A 23545-nucleotide genomic window follows, 5' to 3' on the forward strand; every position below is an offset into this window, starting at 1 on the left:
GGAGTGGCTGCTCTTGCTGGGAGCACCTTGCTGATCAGCACTAATTGCTGTAGGAATGATGGGGGAGCAAGGCTGCGGACCCTTTTCCCCAACTCCCTGATCCTGGGAGAACGGAACTAGAAAGTCAGGATTAAAGCCATGGATGGAAGTGGCAACAAGGAACATGTGTCTGAGTCTGGGGCAAGGTGACACAGCCTGGAGGTGAATGTCCCTGTGTGTGATCATGGGTGAACGTCTTCTTATGGCTGCTGCCTTACAGCTGATGTGAAAAACTCATCGCTGGCCATGCCAGCACCGGGAGGCTGGTGGAGATGGAGGCAGAATGGACAGTTCAGCTAAAGACTGCGTTGGGTTAGGTCCCACAGCCAGGTCATAGAATCATAGAACAGTTTGGGTTGGAAGGGACCTTCAGGACCATCTAGTTCCAACCCCCCTGCCATGGGCAGGGACACACTCCACTACACCAGGTTGCCCAAAGCCTCATCCAACCTGGCCTGGAACACTTCCAGGGATGGGGCAGCCACAGCTTCTCTGGGAAAGCTGTGCCAGTGCCTCAGCACCCTCAGAGGGAAGAATTTCTTCCTTAGATCTCATCAAAATCTCCCCTTTTTCAGTTTAAATCCATTGCCTTGTCCTGTCACTCCACACCCTTGCAAAGGTCCACCTTTTCATCTGCAGAACTTCTCTGACACTCATTCCCCCAGGAAACCTCCCTGATTTCTGGCAGCAGAGGGTTTTTTCCCCACTCTCAGCAAAGAGGAAGGTGGGTTTGGTTCTCTCAGACCTCGTCTGCGCTGTTAATCTGCCATTTACAGTCCGGAGTCAGCTCTTACACCGATATTTATTGCTGTTTGCCCCCTCCCAGGTTTGTGTATTTTGTACAGCTTGTTTCTAATTTGAAGTATAAATAAGTTTGATCTTCTCTTCTGTTTTTCTCCCTACCTTCTGGAGGCTGCACTGGTTAAAAATAACCACTGTGATGAGCTGAAATGGGGCTGGTGGAGGGGTTTTAACCTCCGTCGGGGTGGGACCACCCAGCCGGCGTGGGAACGGCAGCGCCGTCACCCCCCTCGCCTCCCCCTGCCCCCCATGGCCAGGCTTTTTCCCAAGCTGGGAATTCCCTGAATCTCTTGGCACGTGGCTGGGGATTAAAATGGTTCTGCTGTCGGGGGTGAGAGGGGGTGTTGGGAAAATGGGGATCCTTGGTGGGGGCTGGAGGGGAGTGGGCACAACTGGGCGCAGAGATCAGAGGTGCACGTCTCATTTTCCAGCACTGGGCTCCTGCAGAGAAGGTTTTCACTTAAAAAAAACACCCCATTTGGCCAAAATTGAACTATTTGCATAAGATCAATTGAAGGGAGAAAAAAAAATAATAAAATTTGAAACCTTTTGGCTTTCTTGGAGGAAAGTCTGAAATGCAGATTTGGGGTCGGAGTGAAACCGCGGGGATGGAGGGCTGGCTCGGCTTCGCTTCGCCGTTTGTTTTACTGCGGGGATGGATGCACACGCGTGTGCAAACCCCCCCCCCCCGTGCACACACAGGCATGCACACGCAGACACATGCACCCGCTCGCTCCTATACAGCAAAGAAAAAGGAAAAATAAAAAAAAAAAATCCCCAGCAGTTCAGCTGAAACGCTGATTCAAAACAACTGTTGGCGGCTCCGGCTGCGCTCGCTGCTTTCCATTCCCCGCAGCCGCGGCTTGAAACGGGGACTGGAAACAAACGGACAACCCCCCCCAAAAATAAGAATAAAAATTACTATTTCTGCTTTGCCAGGGGAAGGGAAGAAAAACTCTAAGGCAGTGGTTCTGCCAGGGAAAAACTCTCCCCGCTTGCGACCCCCCCCCGAGCATCAAAGGATGCTCCCGCGGGAGGGGACGGTGTCGCTGGGTGGGGGTGACGGATCGGGCCCCCCATGGCTGGGGCAGGGGAGGGGATGGGTGCAGGTCACTGGGGGGGGGCGAGGGGCAGAGCCGGGGGGGTGCTGGGGGGTGTCAGCGGGAGCGGTGACCGAGCGAGGCGGCGCCAGGGCTGGGGGCGGATTTTTTGAGAAGAGCCTCAGCTCTTCAGAGCAGCGGCAGCCGCTGGAGGAGTTGGACGGCTGGTTCTCCCTCTCCGCCCAGAGGAGGAGGAAGAAGAGGAAGAAGAGGCTTCGGCTGCCGCCTCTCGGATCCTTTCCCCCCTTCCCCACCTCCCCTTTTTCCCTTGCCGCCCCGCACCTTTATGGACGAGCGCCGGAGCTTGCTCTACTCTCCAGCTGCCTCCTCCGTCAGCCGGCATCCGCGGGCCGGCTCAACCAGCAGCCACCACAACCTGGGCTACACCGAGCAGCTGCCCCCCGCCGCCCCCCAACCGGTCGCCGACCAAGAGGAGGAAGAGGGTGAAGAAGGGGAGGAAGGCAGCATGACCGTGGTGGGTGGCGGCGGCGGAGACCCTTTGCTGGAAGAACCGCAGCATCCTCACCCTTTGCTCGGGGGGGACCGCTACGATCACCCCCCGGCCCCGGCCGCCGTCCCCAGCGGGCAGCCCGCGGGCGGTGGGGAGCACGAGTGCTGCGAGCGGGTGGTGATCAACATCTCGGGGCTGCGCTTCGAGACCCAGCTGAAGACGCTGGCTCAGTTTCCCGAGACGCTGCTGGGGGACCCCCGTAAGAGGATGCGCTACTTCGACCCCCTCCGCAACGAGTATTTCTTCGACCGTAACCGTCCCAGCTTCGACGCCATCCTCTACTACTACCAGTCGGGTGGGCGCATCCGGCGACCTGTCAACGTCCCCATCGATATCTTCTCCGAGGAGATCCGCTTCTACCAGCTCGGGGAGGAAGCCATGGAGAAGTTTCGGGAGGATGAGGGTTTCATTCGGGAAGAGCAGCGGCCGCTTCCCAACAAGGAGTTTCAACGCCAAGTGTGGCTCCTCTTCGAGTACCCCGAGAGCTCTGGGCCAGCCCGAGGCATTGCCATAGTCTCTGTCCTGGTCATCCTTATCTCTATCGTCATCTTCTGCCTGGAGACCCTGCCTGAATTCAGGGATGACCACGACTATGAGGGAACTGGAGGGACCTTCGGGACGGGTGGTGGCCCTCTCCCACCTGATGTCTTCACCAACTCCTCATCCTCAGCTGCTTCCATGGTGTCGTCCTTCACCGACCCTTTCTTTGTAGTGGAGACTTTGTGCATCATCTGGTTCTCCTTCGAGCTGCTAGTTCGCTTCTTTGCCTGCCCCAGCAAGGCCACCTTCTCCAAGAACATCATGAACATCATTGACATTGTGGCCATCATTCCCTACTTCATCACGCTGGGCACCGAGCTGGCTGAGAGGCAAGGCAACGGCCAGCAAGCCATGTCCTTAGCCATCCTCAGAGTCATCCGGCTGGTCAGGGTCTTCCGTATCTTCAAGCTCTCCCGGCACTCCAAGGGGCTGCAAATCCTGGGGCAGACCCTCAAGGCCAGCATGCGGGAGCTGGGCTTGCTCATCTTCTTCCTCTTCATCGGCGTCATCCTCTTCTCCAGCGCCGTCTACTTCGCAGAAGCCGATGATCCCAGTTCGGGTTTCAGTAGCATCCCTGATGCCTTCTGGTGGGCGGTGGTGACCATGACCACAGTGGGCTACGGGGACATGCACCCCATCACCATTGGGGGCAAGATTGTGGGGTCTCTGTGTGCCATCGCGGGGGTGCTAACCATCGCTCTCCCCGTGCCCGTGATAGTCTCCAATTTCAACTATTTCTACCATCGGGAGACAGAAGGTGAGGAGCAAGCCCAGTACATGCACGTCGGGAGCTGCCAGCACCTCTCGTCCAGCGAGGAGATGAGGAAGGCTCGCAGCAATTCCACCCTCAGCAAGTCCGAGTACATGGTGATCGAAGAGGGGGGGATCAACCACAGTGCATTCAAACAGGCTGCCTTTAAGACAGGCAACTGCACAACCACAAACAATCCCAACTGTGTGAACATCAAAAAAATCTTTACGGATGTTTAAAAAAAAACCAACCAACCCCAAACCAAACAAAACAGCGACAAAAATCGGAGGCTGGGGTATAAAAATAATAATAATAACGGTAATAACGCGAAGTGACTGTGTGCTCGGTGTTGTGTGGAACATGCACCATCGTCGGTCTGCGTGTGCCCTCGTTTTTATACCGTTTATTTTTTTAGATCCTTCCTTTCTAAAGATCCAAAAAGTGGATTTAACATTCTCCGAAGAAGAGGACGGCTAAAGGGTAAAGAGAAGGAAGATGAAGACAAAACACACTCACCGTCAAAACAGGTGTTTGTTCTGCAACGTGTTGCAGAGCTCCTTTTGTTTTCTCGGTTTTGGGGACCTCTCGCTTCGCTCCTGATTTTTTTTTTGCCCCCCCTTCCCTAAAGGCAGCGTGTAGCCCATTTCCCTTCCATCGCATAAGCTCACTTGTTGGATTAACGACCCCGGCTCGGGTGGGGAGACGAGGAGAACATGTTGCAGAGCGTGCTGGAAGGGGGGTTGGGAGGAAACAACCGTTTGATTTTGCAGAGAGTCTCTGTGACCACATTGTTGAGTGATGCTTAATACTGAAACGTGTGGTGGGCCATTAGGGGCACAGCACGGATTCCCTTTTCTCCCCCCGTTGGATCGTTTATGGAATTCAAATTTCATAATTAGAATGGTCATAGATCATGTAGAATTAGAACTGGTCAGAGAGCGAGTGTGATCAGTGCTGATTTAAACAGGAGGGAAAAAAAGGAGAAAAGAAACCACCCCTCATTTCCTATTCCCAATTCCCCTCTCCTGTAACCCTACGGCATTATTTCACCCAACGGCAAATCGGTGGCCGCGCCGCGGGGCGGTGTGCGGGGCGGAGGGAGGCGAGAGGCAAAATGGAACGTTTTCGGGAGCGCGGGGAGCGATGCCGGCGGGGACCGGGGGCGCAGGATGCGGGACGGGCTCCTGGCCGTGGCTCCGCAGCCTCGAACCCGCCCAGCCGGAGACAAAGGGATGTTTCCTCCTCGGTTTGTGGGTTTTTTCCAATGCGTTTGGGAGAGATGCAGCCGCTTATCGCAAGAAGATTAAAGTGGCGAACACGCCTTCCAGCGGAAGTCACTAATTCGGACCGGAGTGATGCAGTTGCCATGGCGACCCTGGTTTCCTGGGAAACCCCCAAAGGTTGTCATGGCATCCCTTCTCCCATCCCCCTTGGTCCTTGCTCTTCCCTGCAAAAAAAAACCTTTCCAGATGGTTCCAGCCCCATCATCCCACCGGACACCGTGGCCTTGCCCCGCTATGTCACCCCCACCCTTGTACCCCTTTCCCAGACCACGTCCCCCCCCCCCCATGGCTTCCCCTGTGCCAGATAAAGCCCCCGTGGGCCATAAACACACGGCAAACCCCCCTCTCCCTCGCAGAGGAGCTCACACCTTGGCACTGAAATCTGGGGATGGAGTCTCGTCCTGCAAACACGACCCCCCCGCTCCACCAAGAACGACCCCCCGCGCTCCCCCCGCCCCAGCACCGCACGAATCCCGACGGTTTCCCCCCAGCCCAGGGCGCAACGGCAGCGAGCGGCCGGCGGGAAGGCTCGGCTGGGAAAACCTCGGCACCTTTCTGAAACAAGGGCGGGGGGACACAGATCTGTAAAGAACAGGATGGAAAAAGTCACCAAAACCCCGCCGGGGAAAACCCACCAGCTTCATCTTCACGTGTGCACCGGGGCCACGGGACATCTGATGGGACCAGGTGAGCTTTGTACCGGAGACACTTTAATGCATCAGAAGGGAACATGGCTTTTTTGGGGGACAAACCTCATGTTTTCCACTACTTAATTTTATTTTTCACCTTATCCTGCTGCTCTGGGGTGTTTTCGTGGACGTTAGGTCAAGTGGGAGAACATCCTATAGCTCCTCTGCTTATGTGTGCTTTTCACTTTGCTTTTTAGGGCTCTGCCTAGGAGGAAAAATCCAGCTATTTTTTGTGCTTTTATTTTTTTTTCTGCTGAATGTCTCCAATTCTGTGCTAAAAGAGTGATTTGTAAAGGTTTAATGCTCCAGCCAGGCCCCTGCCATCGGAGCAGGGCCTGGCTGCTCGGCCTCGAGTGCCGCAGCTCCGGCTTGGCTCCGTTTTCCTGGAATTTGGGTTAAATAAAACCAGATTCCTTCAAACTAGTGAACTGCACAGGGATGCTGTTAAATACCTCTGATGAAAAAGAGGGATCTGACCCCAACCTGTGCGAGTCACGTACGAGTGTGCGGAAACAGGGATTTGTCCGGCGGGATGCCGGCCACGCCAAAATCGGAGTTTAGCCGGAATTTTACCCAGAATGAAAAGGGTCAGGGTGGTTTGTAACACTCTCCCCCAGCCTCGCCTTAGCCCCGGGTAATAAACCCTCAGAGCCAAGAAAAACATCCGAGCAGCTTCTTAGCTCATGGTATGTGGCAGATTTATTGGAGCTACTGTAGTTTATTAAAGAGTGATGCTCTGGAGCAAACCTGGGATACGTGGGATCCCTTGTCTGGGATAACTGGGAACACCCCAGTGTGCCTTTTCCCCACGCTGCCAGCTGAAAACTGCATTTCTGCCTACGAGCTCTTACTTTTTATTGTTATTAAAGCTTTTCCTCGTGCCTGTTCTTAAAAGGAGGATTTGAGTTTCAAAGCAGTGGAAACGGTCCCGCTCCGGAGAGTTTGCAGATGAGTTTTGTGGCCGCGGTTTCCCCGTGGCAGCTGCACGGGGTACGGAAACCACATGTTGTCCTGGAAATGGCACGGCACAATTTTCGGTTTCTCTGCTGTCTAAACCAAGCAGAAACCTCGCAGGTTGTGAGTTTGCTTTCCTGACGCCTCCCTGCTTTTTTTTTTTTGTAAGGGCAGGATAATTTCAAATGGATTTTATTGCCAGTAAAAGATGCTGTACGGGTGAGGTGGGAAGGAAACCACTTCATCCACTGGAGTAAAAAGCAGTTTTGCTCCAGTAGCGAATGGTATCGCTGAAAAACACCCAAGCCCTGCTGCTCTGTCTTTAACATACACCGCAAAAATTGGAAGTGAAAACCCGGGATATCGTTTCGAGGGTCTGCTCCTTTTCCATCTGCCTCTTCCCTCTCGTTCTGGAGGGATGCTTGCCGTTCCTGCACGGTCTGACGGCTGCTCGGGAACCGGGTGCCGCGTGCGCCGTGCCAGGAGCGGGCGCGAGGGCTGCGGGACGGCGCGCTCGGCCAGCTGCTTGCTGGACTCCCTTTGCTCTCTTGCCACGTGCTCCCGGCGGGGCTCCGGACTCTTTTGGGAGTTCGGGATGAGCCTCAGCCTTTGCGGCGTGTTGGATCCGGATGGTTTTTCATGCGCTTGGAGAGGGGCAGCGTTAGGAGATGAGGGTTAGCGGTGGAGCTGCCCTGCCCCTGCCGAAAAGCCTTCCCGAGGCGAAGGGCTCGCCTGGACTCAGCTTGTTACGTTAGATGGGGGAAAGTCCACCAGGGAAAGCTGCTGGCTGGGATTTAAGAGTGCCCGGGAAGCAAGCAGGGAAAGGCTCCATCCCTTGGTAGTCCCCCCCCACAGCATGGGCTCCCCAGCTTGGCACGTGTGGCGTGGCAGGGATGCTCTCCGAAACCTCCTCCTCCTCCCCTGTCCTTTGTACCTGTCATCTGAGGGATGACGTGACACTGCTGGCACCAGAGGACGGGAGCAGGCGGCTCCCACCCCAGGGACGCAGCCCTGGAAAGCCACAGCTGCCTCTCTGGATGCTTTATGGATATATAGGGGCGCTGGGCGATATAGAGCCTTGTACAGCCTCCTACCTCCTTTCTCAGGCCCCTTTCCCCTGCTTGTGCTGTAGGATCTCTTCCCTTCCCTGTTCGAGCTCTGGATGCCACCTTGAAACAGGGGCAGATGCATCCTTGGTCGCTTGCACCCAGGGGACACGCAGCAACCCCAACCCTTGGCCCCTCCACTTGGTACTTTGATACCTTCACCTTTTTCTGCTGCTTATTTGCCCTTTTTTTTTTTTTTATTGGTGTGTTTTCAGGCCTGAACACTTCTAAAAAGGTTCTGTTGTTCTCCAGCACAATAGATGCCCTTCAGGTGCTTGGGGTGGCCAGAGGACCAGAGCGGTATCCGTCCATCCCACCCCACCCCATGTGTGGACACAAACAAGGGCTGGAGATATCTCTTTTCTCCAGGAGGGTTAAATTTCTTTCCAGGCCATTGTTCCTGCTCCATCACTTAACAAAAGAAGTCGGGTTTTGTTTTGAAACCTCAGTTTGTGGACAGTCAAGCGAAGGTGAAGGGTGGCCCAGTGGCTTCTCTGGCAGAAGGGAAGGAGCCGACGGGCTGTCTCCTGGCAGGGCTGGAGGAAAAGGGTCTCGCTGTGGTCGGTGTGTTGGGAGAGCGTTCTGCGTGAAATCTCTTTAATTGTGTAGTTTGGAGCCCTCTTCCTGCCACGCTTTTAAAATATGCATATCTTGGGGAGAGCACATGGAGGCTCCCGGCGCAGCCTGGTGGAAGACAGAGCCTCTTTTTTTTTTTTTTTTTTCCTTCTTTTTTTCCCTTTTTAAATGCTTTAACAAGCGATCTCTGGGTAGGCTGCAAACCTGCGAGTGCCAACAGACAAACAGGATTTAAACGCGACTCGTTTCACTTGCTGCGGGTACCGGGAAGGAGAGCTCGGAGCATCGGCATCCTCGTGCAAAGGCAGACGTGTGGGCGATGGGAGCAGGGAATTAGGGACTTCCTGGACATTTTAGGGTGCAGTAGGCAGGGCGATATCCTAGAAATTATTTCCTTCACTGCTATGGAGCTGGTTCTGCTCTTCTGCACCCTTCCCTGCTATGGGTCTGCACCCACAATCCGAACGGAGGGCTCGGCTGGGCTTTGGGAGCGTTGTGTAGCTGGAGGATGGGATCAGGACAGGCTGCCGCTGCCTTTCCCTGTTTCCCCGTTTCCCTGAGTGCTCTTTATGTGGCAGAGGCTGCACTAAGGCAGCACCCGCTGGGTCCAGGGTGAGCCTGATGGGTGTTGGCAGCGGGTGCATGGCACTGGGTGCATGGCAGCGGGTGCATGGTGGCACGAGCCCCCTCCCCACGCCAGTGCTAGGAGTCGGGCGGTGAGCACGGAGGGCTGGAGCGAGGCACTTCTCGGGCACAAGGGTTCCCTTGGATAGAGCTGCGGGGCTGTGACTGTCACCGCGGGGACGGGGACGTTTCGGGGTGGGCGCCCCAAGGTGCCTCATCCCAGCTGGGAATCACGTCTCCATCACTGGGAGGGTTTTGGTTGCATTTTGCAGGGGTGGATGATATAGGGCTTTCTTAGGGCACACGTAGGACTGGCATGAGCGGGGGGCACAGCCCTGGTGTAGGGCAGAGCTGTCGCACGGCAGGGGGCACGTTGGCTGCTGGGGGGAGCCCTGCAGAGCAGCCCCAGCCCCATCTCTGCAGCATCTGGCTCTTGCCCCAGCTGAAGCTCTGCCAGCTCCACTGTGGTCAAGTCCAGGACACAATCGAGACCTTTTACTCCCAAATTTGACTTCCCAAACAGGAAAATGAGTAACGGTGTCTCCATCAAAGCCATATTCATCCCACCTGATGGGACTCGTGTTTGCTGCTTCGTGCCAGGAAGGTGTCAGGGCTCCTGCTTTTTGTCACCAGCAAAACTGAATCCCATTTTTCGCTCGTGAGAACCATCCTCTGTGCCGGCCGGTGCTGCATGCGGGGTCCCACGCTGCCCTCGGAGCTGGAGCCCTTTTTTCCCCACCGCTGGCAAAACTCGGCCGAAAATGCTCTGTGAGCCCCCGGGTGCTTTTCCTTCCACAAATAAAGTGCTGCTTTGCGAGACCCTCAAGTTTCAGGGTCCATCTGTGTCTTATCACCACCCAGAGCCTGAATTTTCGGCCTTGAGGATGCTCTGCAGCAGGGCAAGGAAACATCCGTGCGGGAACCTTAGGAACCAGGACATGCTCAAGTAAATGCAAACCTGTCTCCTGTCTCCTTCAGCTTCTCGCTCGGCTCGGGAGTTGCCAAAATACTTCCCAGTCCCCTCCTCGTGCCAGGAACGGTCTTTACCCAGCCACGCTGCACACTGGCATTAAGACCCCCGGCTCGGCGATGCCGACGGCAGCACGGGCTGCCGGCTTTGCTTGGGAATGATTCATTTCCTCAAGACTTGGAATTCGGATGCTTTTCGGAGCGTATCCAAGCTCCGTCATGTCTGTTGCTTTTCTGCAGTTGTTGCACTTCATTTTTCAGCATCTTCAACACCCGCCGCGTGGGGAGGGCTGGTTTGGATGGGGATGGGTGACCGGATCCACGAGCGGCTATCTCCGCTCTCGCTGTCAGGAATGCGGAGTGCAGTCAGTTTGATTTTGATGCTGACCAGCACCAGCAGCTTTGCTTTGCTTCCTCCCAAGCACCATCATGGATAGATACAGAAAATCCTTTGGGGTTTTGTCATGGTTCCATGGGCGGTGGAGGCACCGAAGGCTCAGCCTCGGCGAGGGGGGAGCAGGGCTGCTGGAAGCAGGGTTTGTGCTCGGGGTCTTGCTTTCATGGGAAGATAAAGATTGCAACAGAGCATGGAGAGGATGAACAGACACTTTGCAAAGTGTTTTTTTGCGTTTGCGGAGAGATGCGTTTGCCGTTCGACTCGGCTGCAGCGCGGGAGCTGAGCGCAGTGCAGGGTGGGGGGTGGTGCTGAGCTGCTCGAGGGATTTTGGTTGTTAGGCCATGAAAATGCATATCCCTGCACCCCAGAACTGGAGGATGGGAGTGCTGCGGTGTTTGCTGGGTGGCTTTGGGCGGGTCAGCTCCTCCGGGCCTCAGTTTCCCCATCCGTAAATGACTCCGAGCAGCTTTGTAAAGCGTTTGGCAGCGCAGCGATGAAACAAGGGACAGGCAGGTTTGCAACACAGAGCAAGAAGTAAAGAATCCTCCAAGGCCTTATGGAATTCAGCTTTCCTGAAGCTCGCAGAGCCTGCAGACCCTCTCCCAGATGCCCCATTAGTTGCAGTTATTTCCCCAGCTGGAGGGAAGCCCAGGGTTTCACCCGGCTTCCCGGGGATGCCAGCTCTGCCCTGGGGCTCCCCTTCCCATAACCATCCTCCTCTCCTCCAATTTCTTCCTTCTGCATCGTGGCACTTACTTTTCCATCCTTATGACCCATTTTTCATGAAACCTTTGCGTGTTTATAGTTCAAAATCCCTTTTCTCCCTCCTCGCTGGTCTCTGCTTGGAGCTGCCGCCATGGCTCAGTAATGATACGCACCTCAGGCTGTTGCAGCAGGTCAAAAAGGAGAGAGAAGAAGTTTTTAGGCTTAAAATGAACCTTCCTGCTGCAAACCTGAGCTTGCAGGAGGGATGTGAAAGGAGTTTGCTGTGAGCTGGATGCAGCATTGCAGAGGGGTTTTCTACAGCTGTGTGAGTATCGGTGGGCGCTGGCACCCAGGGCTTCTGCTTTACCCTCCGGGTACCTGAATGATATTCTGCACTTCAGAAGCCTCCAAATTAAAGGAGGAAACCTTTTGCTGCGTTGGAAAAAAGCCTGAGCTGTTCTTTCCTAGGGCTGGAAACTCTGCAGCAAGATACAAGGGGTCTACAAGAAAGCTGGAGAGGGGCTTTGGACAAGGGTGTGTAGTGACAGGACACGGGTTGATGGCTTTAAACTGAAAGAGGGGAGATTTCGATGAGATCTAAGGAAGAAATTTTTTCCAACGTGGGTGGTGAAGCACTGGATCAGATTGCCCAGAGAAGCTGTGGCTGCCCCATCCCTGGAAGGGTTCAAGGCCAGGTTGGATGAGGCTTTGAGCAACCTGGTGTAGTGGGGGGTGTCCCTGCCTATGGCAAGGGGGTTGGAACCAGATGATCTTGAAGGTCCCTTCCAACCCAAACCGTTCTGTGATCCTATCATCTCTCCCATCCTGGTTGCAAAATGCTCTGAGAAAACAAAGCATGATTTGCTTTGCTGGGAGATGCAAACCAGGGAGTTGACCTGGGTTCAGCTGGTTTTCTGGCTTGTGATATCTCCTGGGAATTGGCTTTATTGCTCCATTTTCTTAACCAAGCTGTCATGCAACTCCCTTAGAGGAGAGCGTTACACAAGCATTTACCTTTATCAGCCAAACGTGGAACTCAGTAAGAAGAGAGATCGAGTTAATACGATAAAATCTGTTTTCCCTAACCCTGCATTGATTGGCATCAATTATATCTTCCTTTTTAATTCTGTATTTAGAGTCCCAGCCATTCCAGCATGTTGTTTGGGATCAGTGACAGATGGCCAGACTCATCATTTTTGCAGGTCACTTTGTTTATCCCTTAAAAAATTGGCCCAACAGGAGCTATTTTCCAGTTGTCTGGATTTTCACCAGGTCTAAGGCTCAAGAGATCTGCAATACTTGCAGTCTCACAAGCTGCTTTGCCAGCTCCGAATGTTTGGATACAAGTTATTTGGCTCAGCTGATTTAAAAACATCTAATTTTTGTGGCTGCTGTTTAATATCCTCTGTTTCTCCTGGAGTGGAGAGGATTTTATCCCCCCCATGTGATAGGAATACGCCTGGATCCCTTCAGGAGCCGGAGCAGCAGTATCTCCTGGATGCTCCTGGCTTCTCACTCCCACTGCTGTTCTTGCTGAATTTGGTGAAATAACGTCATTGTTACATTGAGGATTTGGGGTTTCTTTCTACAAGGGCAAGGATAGAGCCTGAAAAGGCACCAGGGGACCCAAAAGCACCGGATTATTTGCCAGGTTTGAGAAAATTGGTATTTACCACTTAATCTGCAGAGCCCCAGCTCTGCCGTTCCCTTCTTGGCCAAACCAACGGTGTTACTGGGGCTGTGCTGGGCTGAAGGTGCTATTTGGGTTTTATTTGTGTAATCCTCCAGCAATGCTTGAGGATCCCGGCAGTTTGACCATTGCTTCATAAAAAAGCAGGAGCCCTTCCCTGTCAGCAGGTGGGAGGGGGGTGTAATCCCCCCCCAGCAAGCCCAGTCCAATAATGCATAAACCCCAGTTAGCTTTAAGCCCATGAATAGTCCTTCTGGCACTTCGAGATAAGCTGGTGCTTCAATAACCGACTGGTCTGAGACCCTTGCAAGGAGCACTAAGCCCCCTTGGTAGCTGCTTTTCCCGAGTGCCAGGGATCTTTGCTTCTTGCAGGAAATCCCACCTCTCTGCTTTCTCTGCCTGCGTTTGTCACAGAACCATGGAATGGTTTGGATTGGAAGGGACCTCAAAGATCATCCAGTTCCAACCCCCCTGCCATGGGCAGGGACACCCTCCACTACACCAGGTTGCCCAAAGCCTCATCCAACCTGGCCTGGAACACTTCCAGGGATGGGGCAGCCGCAGCTTCTCTGGGCAACCTGTGCCAGTGCCTCAGCACCCTCAGAGGGAAAAATTTCTTCCTTATATCCAATCTAAATCTCCCCTCTTTCAGTTTAAAGCCATTGCCCCTTGTCCTGTCACTACACCCTTGCCCAAAGCCCCTCTCCAGCTTTCCTGTAGCCCCTTTAGGTGCTGGGAGGTGCTGGAAGGTCTCCCCGGAGCCTTCTCTTCTCCAGGCTGAACAGCCCCAACTCTCTCAGCCTGTGTCCAGAGCAGAGGTGCTCCAGCCCTCGCATCATCTTTGTGACCTCCTCTGGACCCGCTCCAGCAGCTCCGTGTCCTCCTTATGTTGGGGACCCCAGAGCTGAACACAGCACTGCAGGGGGGTCTCAGGAGAGCAGAGCAGAGGGGCAGAATCCCCCCCCCTCGCCCTGCTGCCCACGCTGCTCTGGATGCAGCCCAGCACACGGTTGGCTTTCTGGGCTGCCAGCGCACGGTGCCGGCTCATGTTGAGCTTCTCATCAACCAGCACCCCCACGTCCTTCTCCTCAGGGCTGCTCTCCATCCATTCTCCGCCCAGCCTGTGTTTGTGCTTGGGATTGCCCTGACCCATGTGCAAGACCTTGCCCTTGGCCTTGTTGAACAAGGGGTGAGTTTATCACCCCTGCAACATCAACCCTGTGATGTCCAGAGAGTGGGTCTCACCCTCCTTGGTGCATGGATTCTATCCTATCTTGCGTATCTCCATCCTGACTCTCCCTTTTGGGAAAATAAGCTCATTTTTGGGGACGAGCTGGGACCAGGCAGGTCCCGGTGGGTTAGGCTGGGCTCTGAACTGTGAATACAGATCCGTCCTACCCTTGTCTCATCACCGACTGCTAATGAAGCATCCGGCTCACATAATCTGATTTGGTGGTAGCGCTCATCTTATTAGCGGGCACCACACACTGGTTTTAATATAGTTAATGAACTTCACTATAGGAAGCTTTACTAATTCCCACTTGAAAAATCACCACGAAAGGGCCAGAACTTGAGTGTGTGACTCCTGCTGACTTGCACAGGGCTTAAACCCTGGGGAGATTTGGCTGTGCCCCATCTGCAGGTGGGCACAGGAGGCGGGATGCTCCGATTGCCACGGCGCGAACCGAAGACAATTTGTATGATTTCTGAAAACGAGAGGGATGTCAGCAGTCACATGAAGTTTGTAAGAGTTTCAGTGTCTTAAAGACAGAGCAGAGCATCTCACAGTGTTTAAATAGGAGTCAGGATGAGACCCTTCATGGTGTAGGGTTATGGGCTTCAAAGCCAACCTGTTGCAATATAGCAACCCAAGAACTGGGTTCAGGCACTCCAGAGACTCGGCAGCTCTGGCTCTGCAGAGATTGGGGGATTTTTTTTTTTTTTTTGCCTTTTGTTAAACAGAGACATCCCCGCATCAAAATGGGGTCTGGAGCTTGAGCTCTGCGGGAGTGACTCCGTGATCCGAGCGCTGGGTGTGGGATCAGCCCCAACTCCTGCCATTCCCGGTATCAGATTTATAAGATCAAGCGATTGCTTAATATCACGTGAATCATATCGGGTCAGAACAAACCCAGCTTGATGAACCATGATGAGGAAAACCCACTTTGCACTAATTATTCTGGATTTGGAGCTTGCCATTAATGCGAGATAATAGTTAATAACCAGAATATATTTAATGAATCCTTTTTCTATCTTTAGCTCACTTTAGACTGTGTTGCATTTAGTCTGTTAAACAATTTTAATGAGCAAATGTTCCCTTTTTTCTTTGTGGGGAATAGGGATGTGAAGTCGTCGTTGGGGACCAACATGCAACGTCCCTTCCACTTTGCCTTGAAAAAAAAGTAATAATCTGCTGCTTGTTTTCCAAACCAGGCTGTGCATAAAAGTGATTCTTTGCTCTGCCCAACAGATAACAGAAGAAGTTTCAAAATTAAGACCATCAGGACCGTGTTGAGAAACAAAACGTCTCCAAGGAAATGGCAAACATCACGGACATGATGCTGCTGTGGACCCAACCGACGGAGGGTCTGTCCTCCCCAGTTAAAACCATTTCATATTTCATATCTACATATGAAATATTTGCCACGTTATCTGTGTTTTCTAACAAGTGCATTATGTAGAAGGGAAGATCTTTGCAGCCAGTTTATTTTCAAATCGTGTGCAATATGAAGAGACTGAGCAAAGCCAGGAAAAAGGAGGAGGAGAGGTGGAAATTGTTTGGACATTATTTCAGTCTTTTTTTTTTTTTAATATATTTTGAAAAAAAAATCTCTTGAAAGATTAAGCAACCAGAAAGGAAACGTTAACCAGAGCCACGAATGAACAGTCCAAGTGTTTTGCTTGGGGTGGGAGGGAGGTGGGGGAAATTTGGTTGCTCTCACTGTTCCCTGTCGAAGGACACGGACTGTTTTCGGCGCTGGGACATGAATAATTTCTGTTCCATTTTTCTGACTTTCCTCTAAATGCTCTTTGTAAGTAGGTATGTGTGGTACCAAAGGCTGTGATTTATCTGAAGTCCTCATTAAGAAAGTAACATCTCCCTCAATGCTGGGGAAAATGATGATGAACAGTCAACAAGTTGTGCCTTGCTTTCCGGATCACTCCGTGAAAAATGAAGGAAAATTGAATTTCCAGGGGTGGAAAAGGTATAAAAAACCAATCCTGGTTGGTTGTGCCCCTGCCTCATTTCACAAGAGCCCGTGTGCCCTTCTCTGCTGTCCCACAGTACTTCAGCCCCGAGGGAATATTATAGTATTGTGTTGGTAATACTATAATAAACGGGAGGTCCATCCCTCCGTTGCCCCTTGCTGATTCATTTTGCACGCTGAGGGTTTTTTTTTTTGTGGCAGATTAAGAGCTGTAGGTTGCCCGTGCTGGGCTGGAAAGCTGTTAAAACTGGGATCTCTATAACCTCACTGCGTTTCCTAGGACCGTGTGGGTAAATATTATCCTAGTGCAATGGGATAAGTGGTCTGCAAAGGCATGAATTGTCTGCAAAGGCATAAATGCAAACAGCAAAGTGGTCGATGGTGTCTCCTGCTTCCCCCTCTCACCCCAGCCTCATCCACCTCGCCACGCTGCCTCCATCCCGGCTTGGAGACTAAAACTCCATCAGAGGAGCAAGGCGACACGACAGCATTGGATTTCTGGGCGAAAGGAATATCGGTGGGACTCAGGCGAGCACAGGAACCTGTGCCTGCATTGCAATAATTCACCAGGGATGGTTCACGGCACGTTAACTTGGACTTGACCATGCAAAGAGAGCTGGAGCTCGCTCCGAAGCAGAGGATGCTCAAGGGGAGGTAACGGGAGACAAAATTATTGGGCATGTGAAACAGACTCCTGAATTCATGCTGCTCATTGCTTTGGGTCCAGGTCCAAGAACAAGTCTTGAGGTCCACACCGGGTATCTGGAGAGCAGAACGAGGATCGCTCTGCCAAAACCTGGATCATCACCCTGCTGGGAGCTGAGTGGAGCTACTTCATAGAATCATAGAATGGTTAGGGCTGGAAGGGACCTTCAAAGGTCATCTAGTCCAACCCCCCTGCAAGGAACAGGGATATCCCCAACTAGATCAGGTTGCTCAGGGCCTCGTCCAACCTGGCCTTGAACGTCTCCAGGGATGGAGCATCCACCACCTCTCTGGGCAACCTGTTCCAGTGTTCTACAACTCTTACGATAAAAAATTTTTTCCTAATATCCAACCTGAATCTACCTCCCTCTATTTTAAAACCATTACCCCTTGTCCTATCACAACTGGCCCTCCTGAACAGCCTCTCCCCATCTTTCTTGTAGGCCCCCTTGAGGTACTGGAAGACTGCTATAATACTTCCCTGCATTTCAAACCAGATCCCGGACAGGAGATGGGGAACATTCACAGGAGACACAAAGGGGATGCTTTGAGGCACAACCCAAGTGAGGATGCACTTAAACATAAACATCCTACCTGGAAGAAAGCTCAGGGGAATATTCATGGTAAACCAACTGGCTGGCTGCACCACGTGTCTCTCCATACAGAAGAGCTTTGAAAACAAGTGAGACCCATGTGGATTTTCTGAGCCATCATTTGGAACTGGAATTGCTCCGAACCTGTCTGTATTTCAGCAGAAGAAGTCATCCTCCCTCTGGCTGTCTGAGCCTCGCATGCAAACTGCAGCTGAAATTAGGATTGAGAAATTCCCTTAATGGCAGGGAAACGGTGTGGTTCTTACAGGAATGCGTTGAGTTTGGTGAGATCGTGTTTATTTTGTTTGGGTTTTAAACATGGATAATTTCATGGCTTGAATTCCTCCTCCCGTCATGGCATACGTAACGTTGGTGATGAAGACCTTGTTCATGGGAGTAGGAATTTGGGCTTCCAAAACCAGATGTCTCTGGGGCTCTGCATAGAATCATAGAATCATAGAATGGTTAGGGCTGGAAGGGACCTTCAAAGGCCATCTAGTCCAACCCCCCTGCAAGGAACAGGGATATCTCCAACTAGATCAGGTTGCTCAGGGCCTCATCCAACCTGGCCTTGAACGTCTCCAGGGATGGAGCATCCACCACCTCTCTGGGCAACCTGTTCCAGTGTTCTACAACTCTCATGGTAAAAAATTTTTTCCTAATATCCAACCTGAATCTACCTCCCTCTATTTTAAAACCATTACCCCTTGTCCTATCACAACAGGCCCTCCTGAACAGCCTCTCCCCATCTTTCTTGCAGGCCCCCTTGAGGTACTGGAAGACCGCTATAAGGTCACCCCAGAGCCTCCTCTTCTCCAGGCTGAACAGCCCCAACTCTTTCAGCCTGTCCTCGTAGGAAAGGTGCTCCAGCCCTCTTATCATCTTCGTGGCCCTCCTCTGGACCCTCTCCAACTGGTCCATGTCCTTCTTATGTTGGGGACTCCAGAACTGGACGCATGCAGGCAGGGCAGAAGAGGCTGAGATGGCGAGAAAGGAAACAAAAGTGAAAAAAACAGCAGTTTTAGTCAAAGCTGCATTGCTTACCTTGGGGAACAAAGAGCAAGTGTGGATCTGGCCCTTTATTGGGACGTTGCTCCTTGGGCTTATTTGCATTTATTCCCAGCATGATAGAAACCCTGTGGCCACTGGAGCTGTGGATAAATTAAATAGAAAGGGTTGTTGGGGCTGTGGTGCTGCTGGCCCCTGGTTTTATCAGGGCTTTTGCAGCACGAGGTGCAGAGGGAGGTGGGTCTGGGACCAGGAGTGCTGGAAGAGCCCGAGGAGCAGGTCCCTGAGCCCATGGAGATGAGCTGGGAGTGCCAAGGCTCGACAGAGGGATGCCGGGGAATCGCGGAGGTGAAGCGCCCCACGGCGTGAAATCAATCTCCATGAAAGCCGTCTGCACAAATTAAAGCTAATTGGAGCGGTGGCTCTCATTAACTTCATTAACTTTGGCCGTGCCCTGCCCTGAGGCCAGCCCACGGAAGGGGAGGGAGAGGGAGCTCCTCCATGGTGTCCTCCAGCAAATTGCTGTGCTGGCAGATCCCCAGGGATCTGGCGGTCACCGCGGTGCTGCCGCAGCCGGAGCTGATCTGAGGATGGGCTTGCAGAGCTTTTGGACTCATGGCTGGCTGTATCTTAACGTGGCACAGCCCAAACCCACCTCCCAGGCATCCATCCCATCTCCTGCACAGGAGAGCTGTCCCCCCTCCCCGGGCTGTCCCATCCTGCAGCTCCCCAGCACTAACATTAATTATTGGTCAGACCATAAAAAGCCTGAGATCTTCAAAAAACCTTAAAAAGACGCCTTAAAAAAGACCATAAAAAGTTCCCAGTGTTTGGGGCTGAGCCTGTTTCCAGCACTGGGAACCCCAAATAACTGAGCTGTGTCTCTGCCCCGTTGCCATGGATGGAGCTGTGGGCTGGGGGAGATGGGGCTGGGCTTTTTTTGGGAGATCCCATCTCCGAAACCAGTAAGGAGCTGCAAAATGCGTTTGTTTGCATCCTTCCCTGGAGCATGACGGGTTCGTAGCGTGCTCTTGAGGCTGCAAAACAGATTGAAAAAATGCTTTAGCAATTTGGAGATCTTGAGGGATGGACCCAGAAAGCACTTTTCTACCACACACCGAAGGTCGGATCCAGCATCCTCCAGTCACGGCACATTAACAGGAGGATTTTTGGGATTGCAGCACATACCTGGATCTTGGGAAGCCCTGGTCCCAAAGGTGTTAAATTTAGTTTCTTTTGGAACATGTTCTAGTAGCCCTTAAAATGGGGGATAGAATGTATCAGTACTAAAGTTATTTTTATTTTTCACCAGTTTTACGGAGAGCTTTTTTATGGCATGTGTGTATGTAACATAATTATACCTCGTCTGTTTTCAACATCCACTTTGTTAAAGCGTCTCTCTGTTATGGTTCAAAAGCGTCTTTCGATGAGCAAAGGGATGAGAAAAACCAAATCCCTTCACCCCTTTGGGTTTGTGGGTCCCAGCACTCCCGTTCCCGGAGCAGAGCTCAGCCCGTGACCGCCGGCCGCCCCGCTCCTCCCGGCCAGCACCGAACCCATCCCACGGACATCTCACACCGATGAGGATCTTGCCAAATTTCGACCTCTTCTTGCTGTTGTACATACTGGCGTTGACGACGTCGCTCCATGCTGTTGGGTTTCTTTCGCTTGGTCGCTGAGCCAGCTAATTGTCAATGTGCTTTTCCAAAATAATTGAGAGTTTGAGAGTCTTTAACTGTCAGTCCGGTGTGTTAATCTGTGTTGCCACGACTCTGACTCCGGCCTTGTGCGTTTTAAAGATAACTATCGTGCGTCGAGATGTCGTTTGGAACAGAGGGCTGGATTTGGCGAGGGAAGACAAATTAAAAATGTATCCAGTCGATTAAAAAAACAAGAAAGGGAGCGATTTAATGATGGCTGACATCAAGAGAAGATCCAAAAAATAGCGCGCGTTGATTCCCATAATCACCCGAACGCAGGCTGCTCATCTTTATTCATCGCCCCTCAAAGCCGCGCTCCGAGATGCCGAGAGCATCTCCGAGACGCCGCGTTAGAGCTGCTCTTTAGACGCTGAACACGTCGGTGTTTCTCCTCTGCGCCTGGCACAGCTGCCATCTGCACTCCATCCCTCCCCCCTTTTAATTTTCGGGTGCAACTGGAGCGGTGAGAGCTCTGCCGTTGGGTCCGTGCTGATGGATAAGGCAGGAAAATCAGACGGAGGGAGCTGGGCTGGGACAGGGTGATGTGAAGGCGCTTGTTTTAAGAAGAATTTTTGAGATGTTTCAAGAAGGCAGCGAAATTAGAAAGCAGAATGCCTCATAAAGTGTTTAAGGGCACTAACGAGGGCTCGGTGGGCACAGCAGGTGGGATGAGCTTTGGCAGAGTGGCTGGAGAAGGCTTTCAGGGACAACGTACGGCAGGCTGCTTTGCTCGCCCCTCTAGGTTTGGGGAGAAAAGTCGGGATTCCTGCGATCCCATCTTGGCTTCTGGTCTCTTTCCACAGGTGCTGGTGAAAAACCCTGCAATGCGAGTGTCTCAAAAACCAGCCTTGGAGCACCCCAGAGGCTTTAATTACTTTAAAATCAAATTTAATTGGACGTTTTCTGAAACAGATGTTCAAATGCTGTTATTGCTGCTGAATCCTTTTCAAATTAAAGAATTCATGGGATAGCAGTTTTCTCCCCTAAAAAGCTTTGGGAGCCAGAGTGTTCCCCACTCTTTTTTTTTTTTCCCATTGCACATGGTCAGCTAGAAAGTTGTCCCTTGAGCTGAGACTAAAGCCAAGCAGCAGCCCTGGGTGAATTAAATTACCCGGCTCTGTAATCCCCATATTTTCATCCACCAGCCTCTGATACAGGTAAATTATATTTCTTTTTTGCGTTTTTTTTTCTGCCTTCTCCAAGATGCTGTCATCAGAGCATCTTTAAAGGGAATGCTCCGAGATCTTTGACCATTGCTGGACCAGCCCACTGATGCTGCGTTTTAAATGCACCGCTCCGATTCCTGAGGGTGATTTCGGAGCAGGACAATTTATCTGGCAGTACACAAGTCGTTGAGAGAGCTGGGCTTGCAAGTCGGATGGTGTGAAGAGGAGATGTAGCCAGGAAATCATAAACCAGTGCCTGAAATAGGGCACTTTGGATGCAAAATGAAATGTTTGCTGCCACGTCCCTTGTGCTGCCGTTAGTACGTCGGGCACGGGAGTCGGTTATTCGAATTTTTCCGGTCTTGCAGGGAAATCGCCTTCGTTGCCGAAGGTGAGATATTCCCACGGCTGGATTTGGCATCTTTCAAGGAGAATGGGCTCTTAATTCATCACCTGAGGTCCCAAACCATCGCGAATGGGGGACGTTGCATCGACCATTGACCTCCAACACAGCAGCAGCTCGTCTTTCTTAATTTCCCACCCTTTAACTATGCAACTTATTTTCACGGCGTCTTCCTGGCGCTGAGATGGCTGGATATAATTTTGACTTTGCTTTCCCTCCCACGGCTGGGTGACGCCGAGATGTTTCCACGACTGTCTCAACCGAAACACGCCTCGGGTATGTTTGAACAGCGAAATATTGCCTTGTGAAATTCAGTGTATCGGGCTGAAAAACCGAAGTCTTTGCAAGAAGGCTAAATGCTGACTAGTTGGGTGCCGCAGAAAATGATGCAATTTTGGACCGGTGGTGTAAAGCACAGTCTTGTTACTCTGATTTCAGTTTAAACACTGGGTTTGGTGGTGAGCTGTGTTGCAACTGTTTAGACTTGTTCTTTCGATACCTGTCTGATGCTAAAACAAGGCGCTGCATCCCGTCGTCCCGGTGACCTCGATGTGAGCCATGTGTTCAGTTACCGTTAAAAAAAGTGATTTTTTTTGTTTGTTTTGGTCGGTTGCGTGATTTTTTTACCTGATGTTGAATTTATTTTTGTAATTTTTTTTTTTTCCATTAGAACTTGAAACTGTTCTTTCATACACAAAGTTCAATAAAATGGCTGAAACACGCAGTGTGTGGTGGTTTGAGACCAAAATGGGGTGGAGGGGAGATGTTTGGGATGCAAAGGATGGTGCAAGGATGAGGTTTGAGATGCATCCCCTGAATAAACTCATTTTTCAGGATGAAATAATCTGGAATTTAATGCCATTCTCAAGAGTTAAAATTTACTCCGTTAGAGAAATAAAATCTTGGGGTAAAATCTGCACATTTGCAGCATCCCAACCAGCTGTCTGGAGAGCTGCGTTCTCTTTATAGACTGAAGAAGCTCCAGGCAAACCCTTGAAATTTTAATTAGAAATGTCACAAGAAGGGATGTCACTGGCGATGCTTTGGCAAAGCAAACGCAAGTGGAGATGCCGGCTCCGGAGCTGACCCGCTCGTCCTGATGGCAGGTGGGGATCTCGGGAAACGAGGTTCGAAGCTCGTTTGAAAACATTGTTCTTGGCTTCGTACCACGTCTTTGAGCTTCACCCGAAAGCGAACGTGGCCAAATAACGTCAGAGCTTTTTATAGGTGATCGGTTGTCTTAAAAATATTGACTAGTGGGAAGGGCTGAAATCCCAGCTGAGATTTGGGGTGAGTTGCGTGAGCCCGGGGAAGCGCAGGGAAGGCTGGGTCTGGGTCAGGGTCTGAATCGCTCGAAGGGGCCCCCTCCAAGACAAATTATTAGAGACGGTGCTGAAACGGCTGGAACTGCAAATCTAAGTGCTGCTGTGCTGTGTCCCGTGGCCAGAGGGCCCGGGCAAGGGGGAGTTTATTTTAGCGGTTGCTGAGCCGGGAGCACAGACTGTTATCCCAAGGGACTTGGATATTTTTGCAAGCCCCGTTCCTAGGACTGAAATCCAGGCAGAAATCCTGTAGGAGGCTCCAGGTGCTGAACTGGGGGGCTCAGGACTGGGAGCAGAGCAGCAGCCAAGTATGCCTGCAGCCACCCCGGGCAAGGTCAAACCAGGGGAATTCAGCACTGATGGAGAACCTTGGATTCTTGAATTTTATGAAACATCTTGGTTGACCCTGTTGTCCCCAAGAAGTCTGATGGGGTCAAACAAGTTCCTAGAAAAGCAGCGTTGAGTGCAGGGACTGGTTTTGGTGGTTTCATCTCTCTTTGCTCTCTAGGTTTGCTGTGAGCAGCAGGTCTGCTGGGTGGTGGACAACCCAAGCTGAGCAAAATCAGCTTCAACAAAATTATTTCCAAATTATCTCGAGGTGGCTGTATTGGATGGGACCAAACTAGACCCTGGCCAGTGTTGGTGGCAGGGGCAGATTTAAGGCTGGGAGGGGGGATCCTCTCTGGTTCAGGGGTGCTTAGAGC

The 23545-nt window shown here is 51.9% G+C and overlaps 1 protein-coding gene across 1 annotated transcript; it reads left to right on the forward strand.

Moving 5' to 3' along the window:
- The first annotated feature begins 2226 nt into the window (after positions 1-2226).
- LOC104384198 (potassium voltage-gated channel subfamily A member 3) lies at positions 2227-3981 on the forward strand. Its single transcript, XM_009992541.2, has one exon. It carries the CDS (start codon positions 2227-2229, stop codon positions 3979-3981), a length of 1755 nt encoding a protein of 584 aa, XP_009990843.2.
- The last annotated feature ends 19564 nt before the right edge of the window (positions 3982-23545 follow it).

This window comes from Tauraco erythrolophus, chromosome 27 (assembly GCF_009769465.1).
Source record: "Tauraco erythrolophus isolate bTauEry1 chromosome 27, bTauEry1.pri, whole genome shotgun sequence".
NCBI lineage: Eukaryota > Metazoa > Chordata > Aves > Musophagiformes > Musophagidae > Tauraco > Tauraco erythrolophus.

Excerpts from the sequence above, each read along its gene's own strand:
- LOC104384198 (XM_009992541.2), top strand. The coding sequence starts at position 2,227 with ATGGACGAGCGCCGGAGCTTGCTCTACTCTCCAGCTGCCTCCTCCGTC.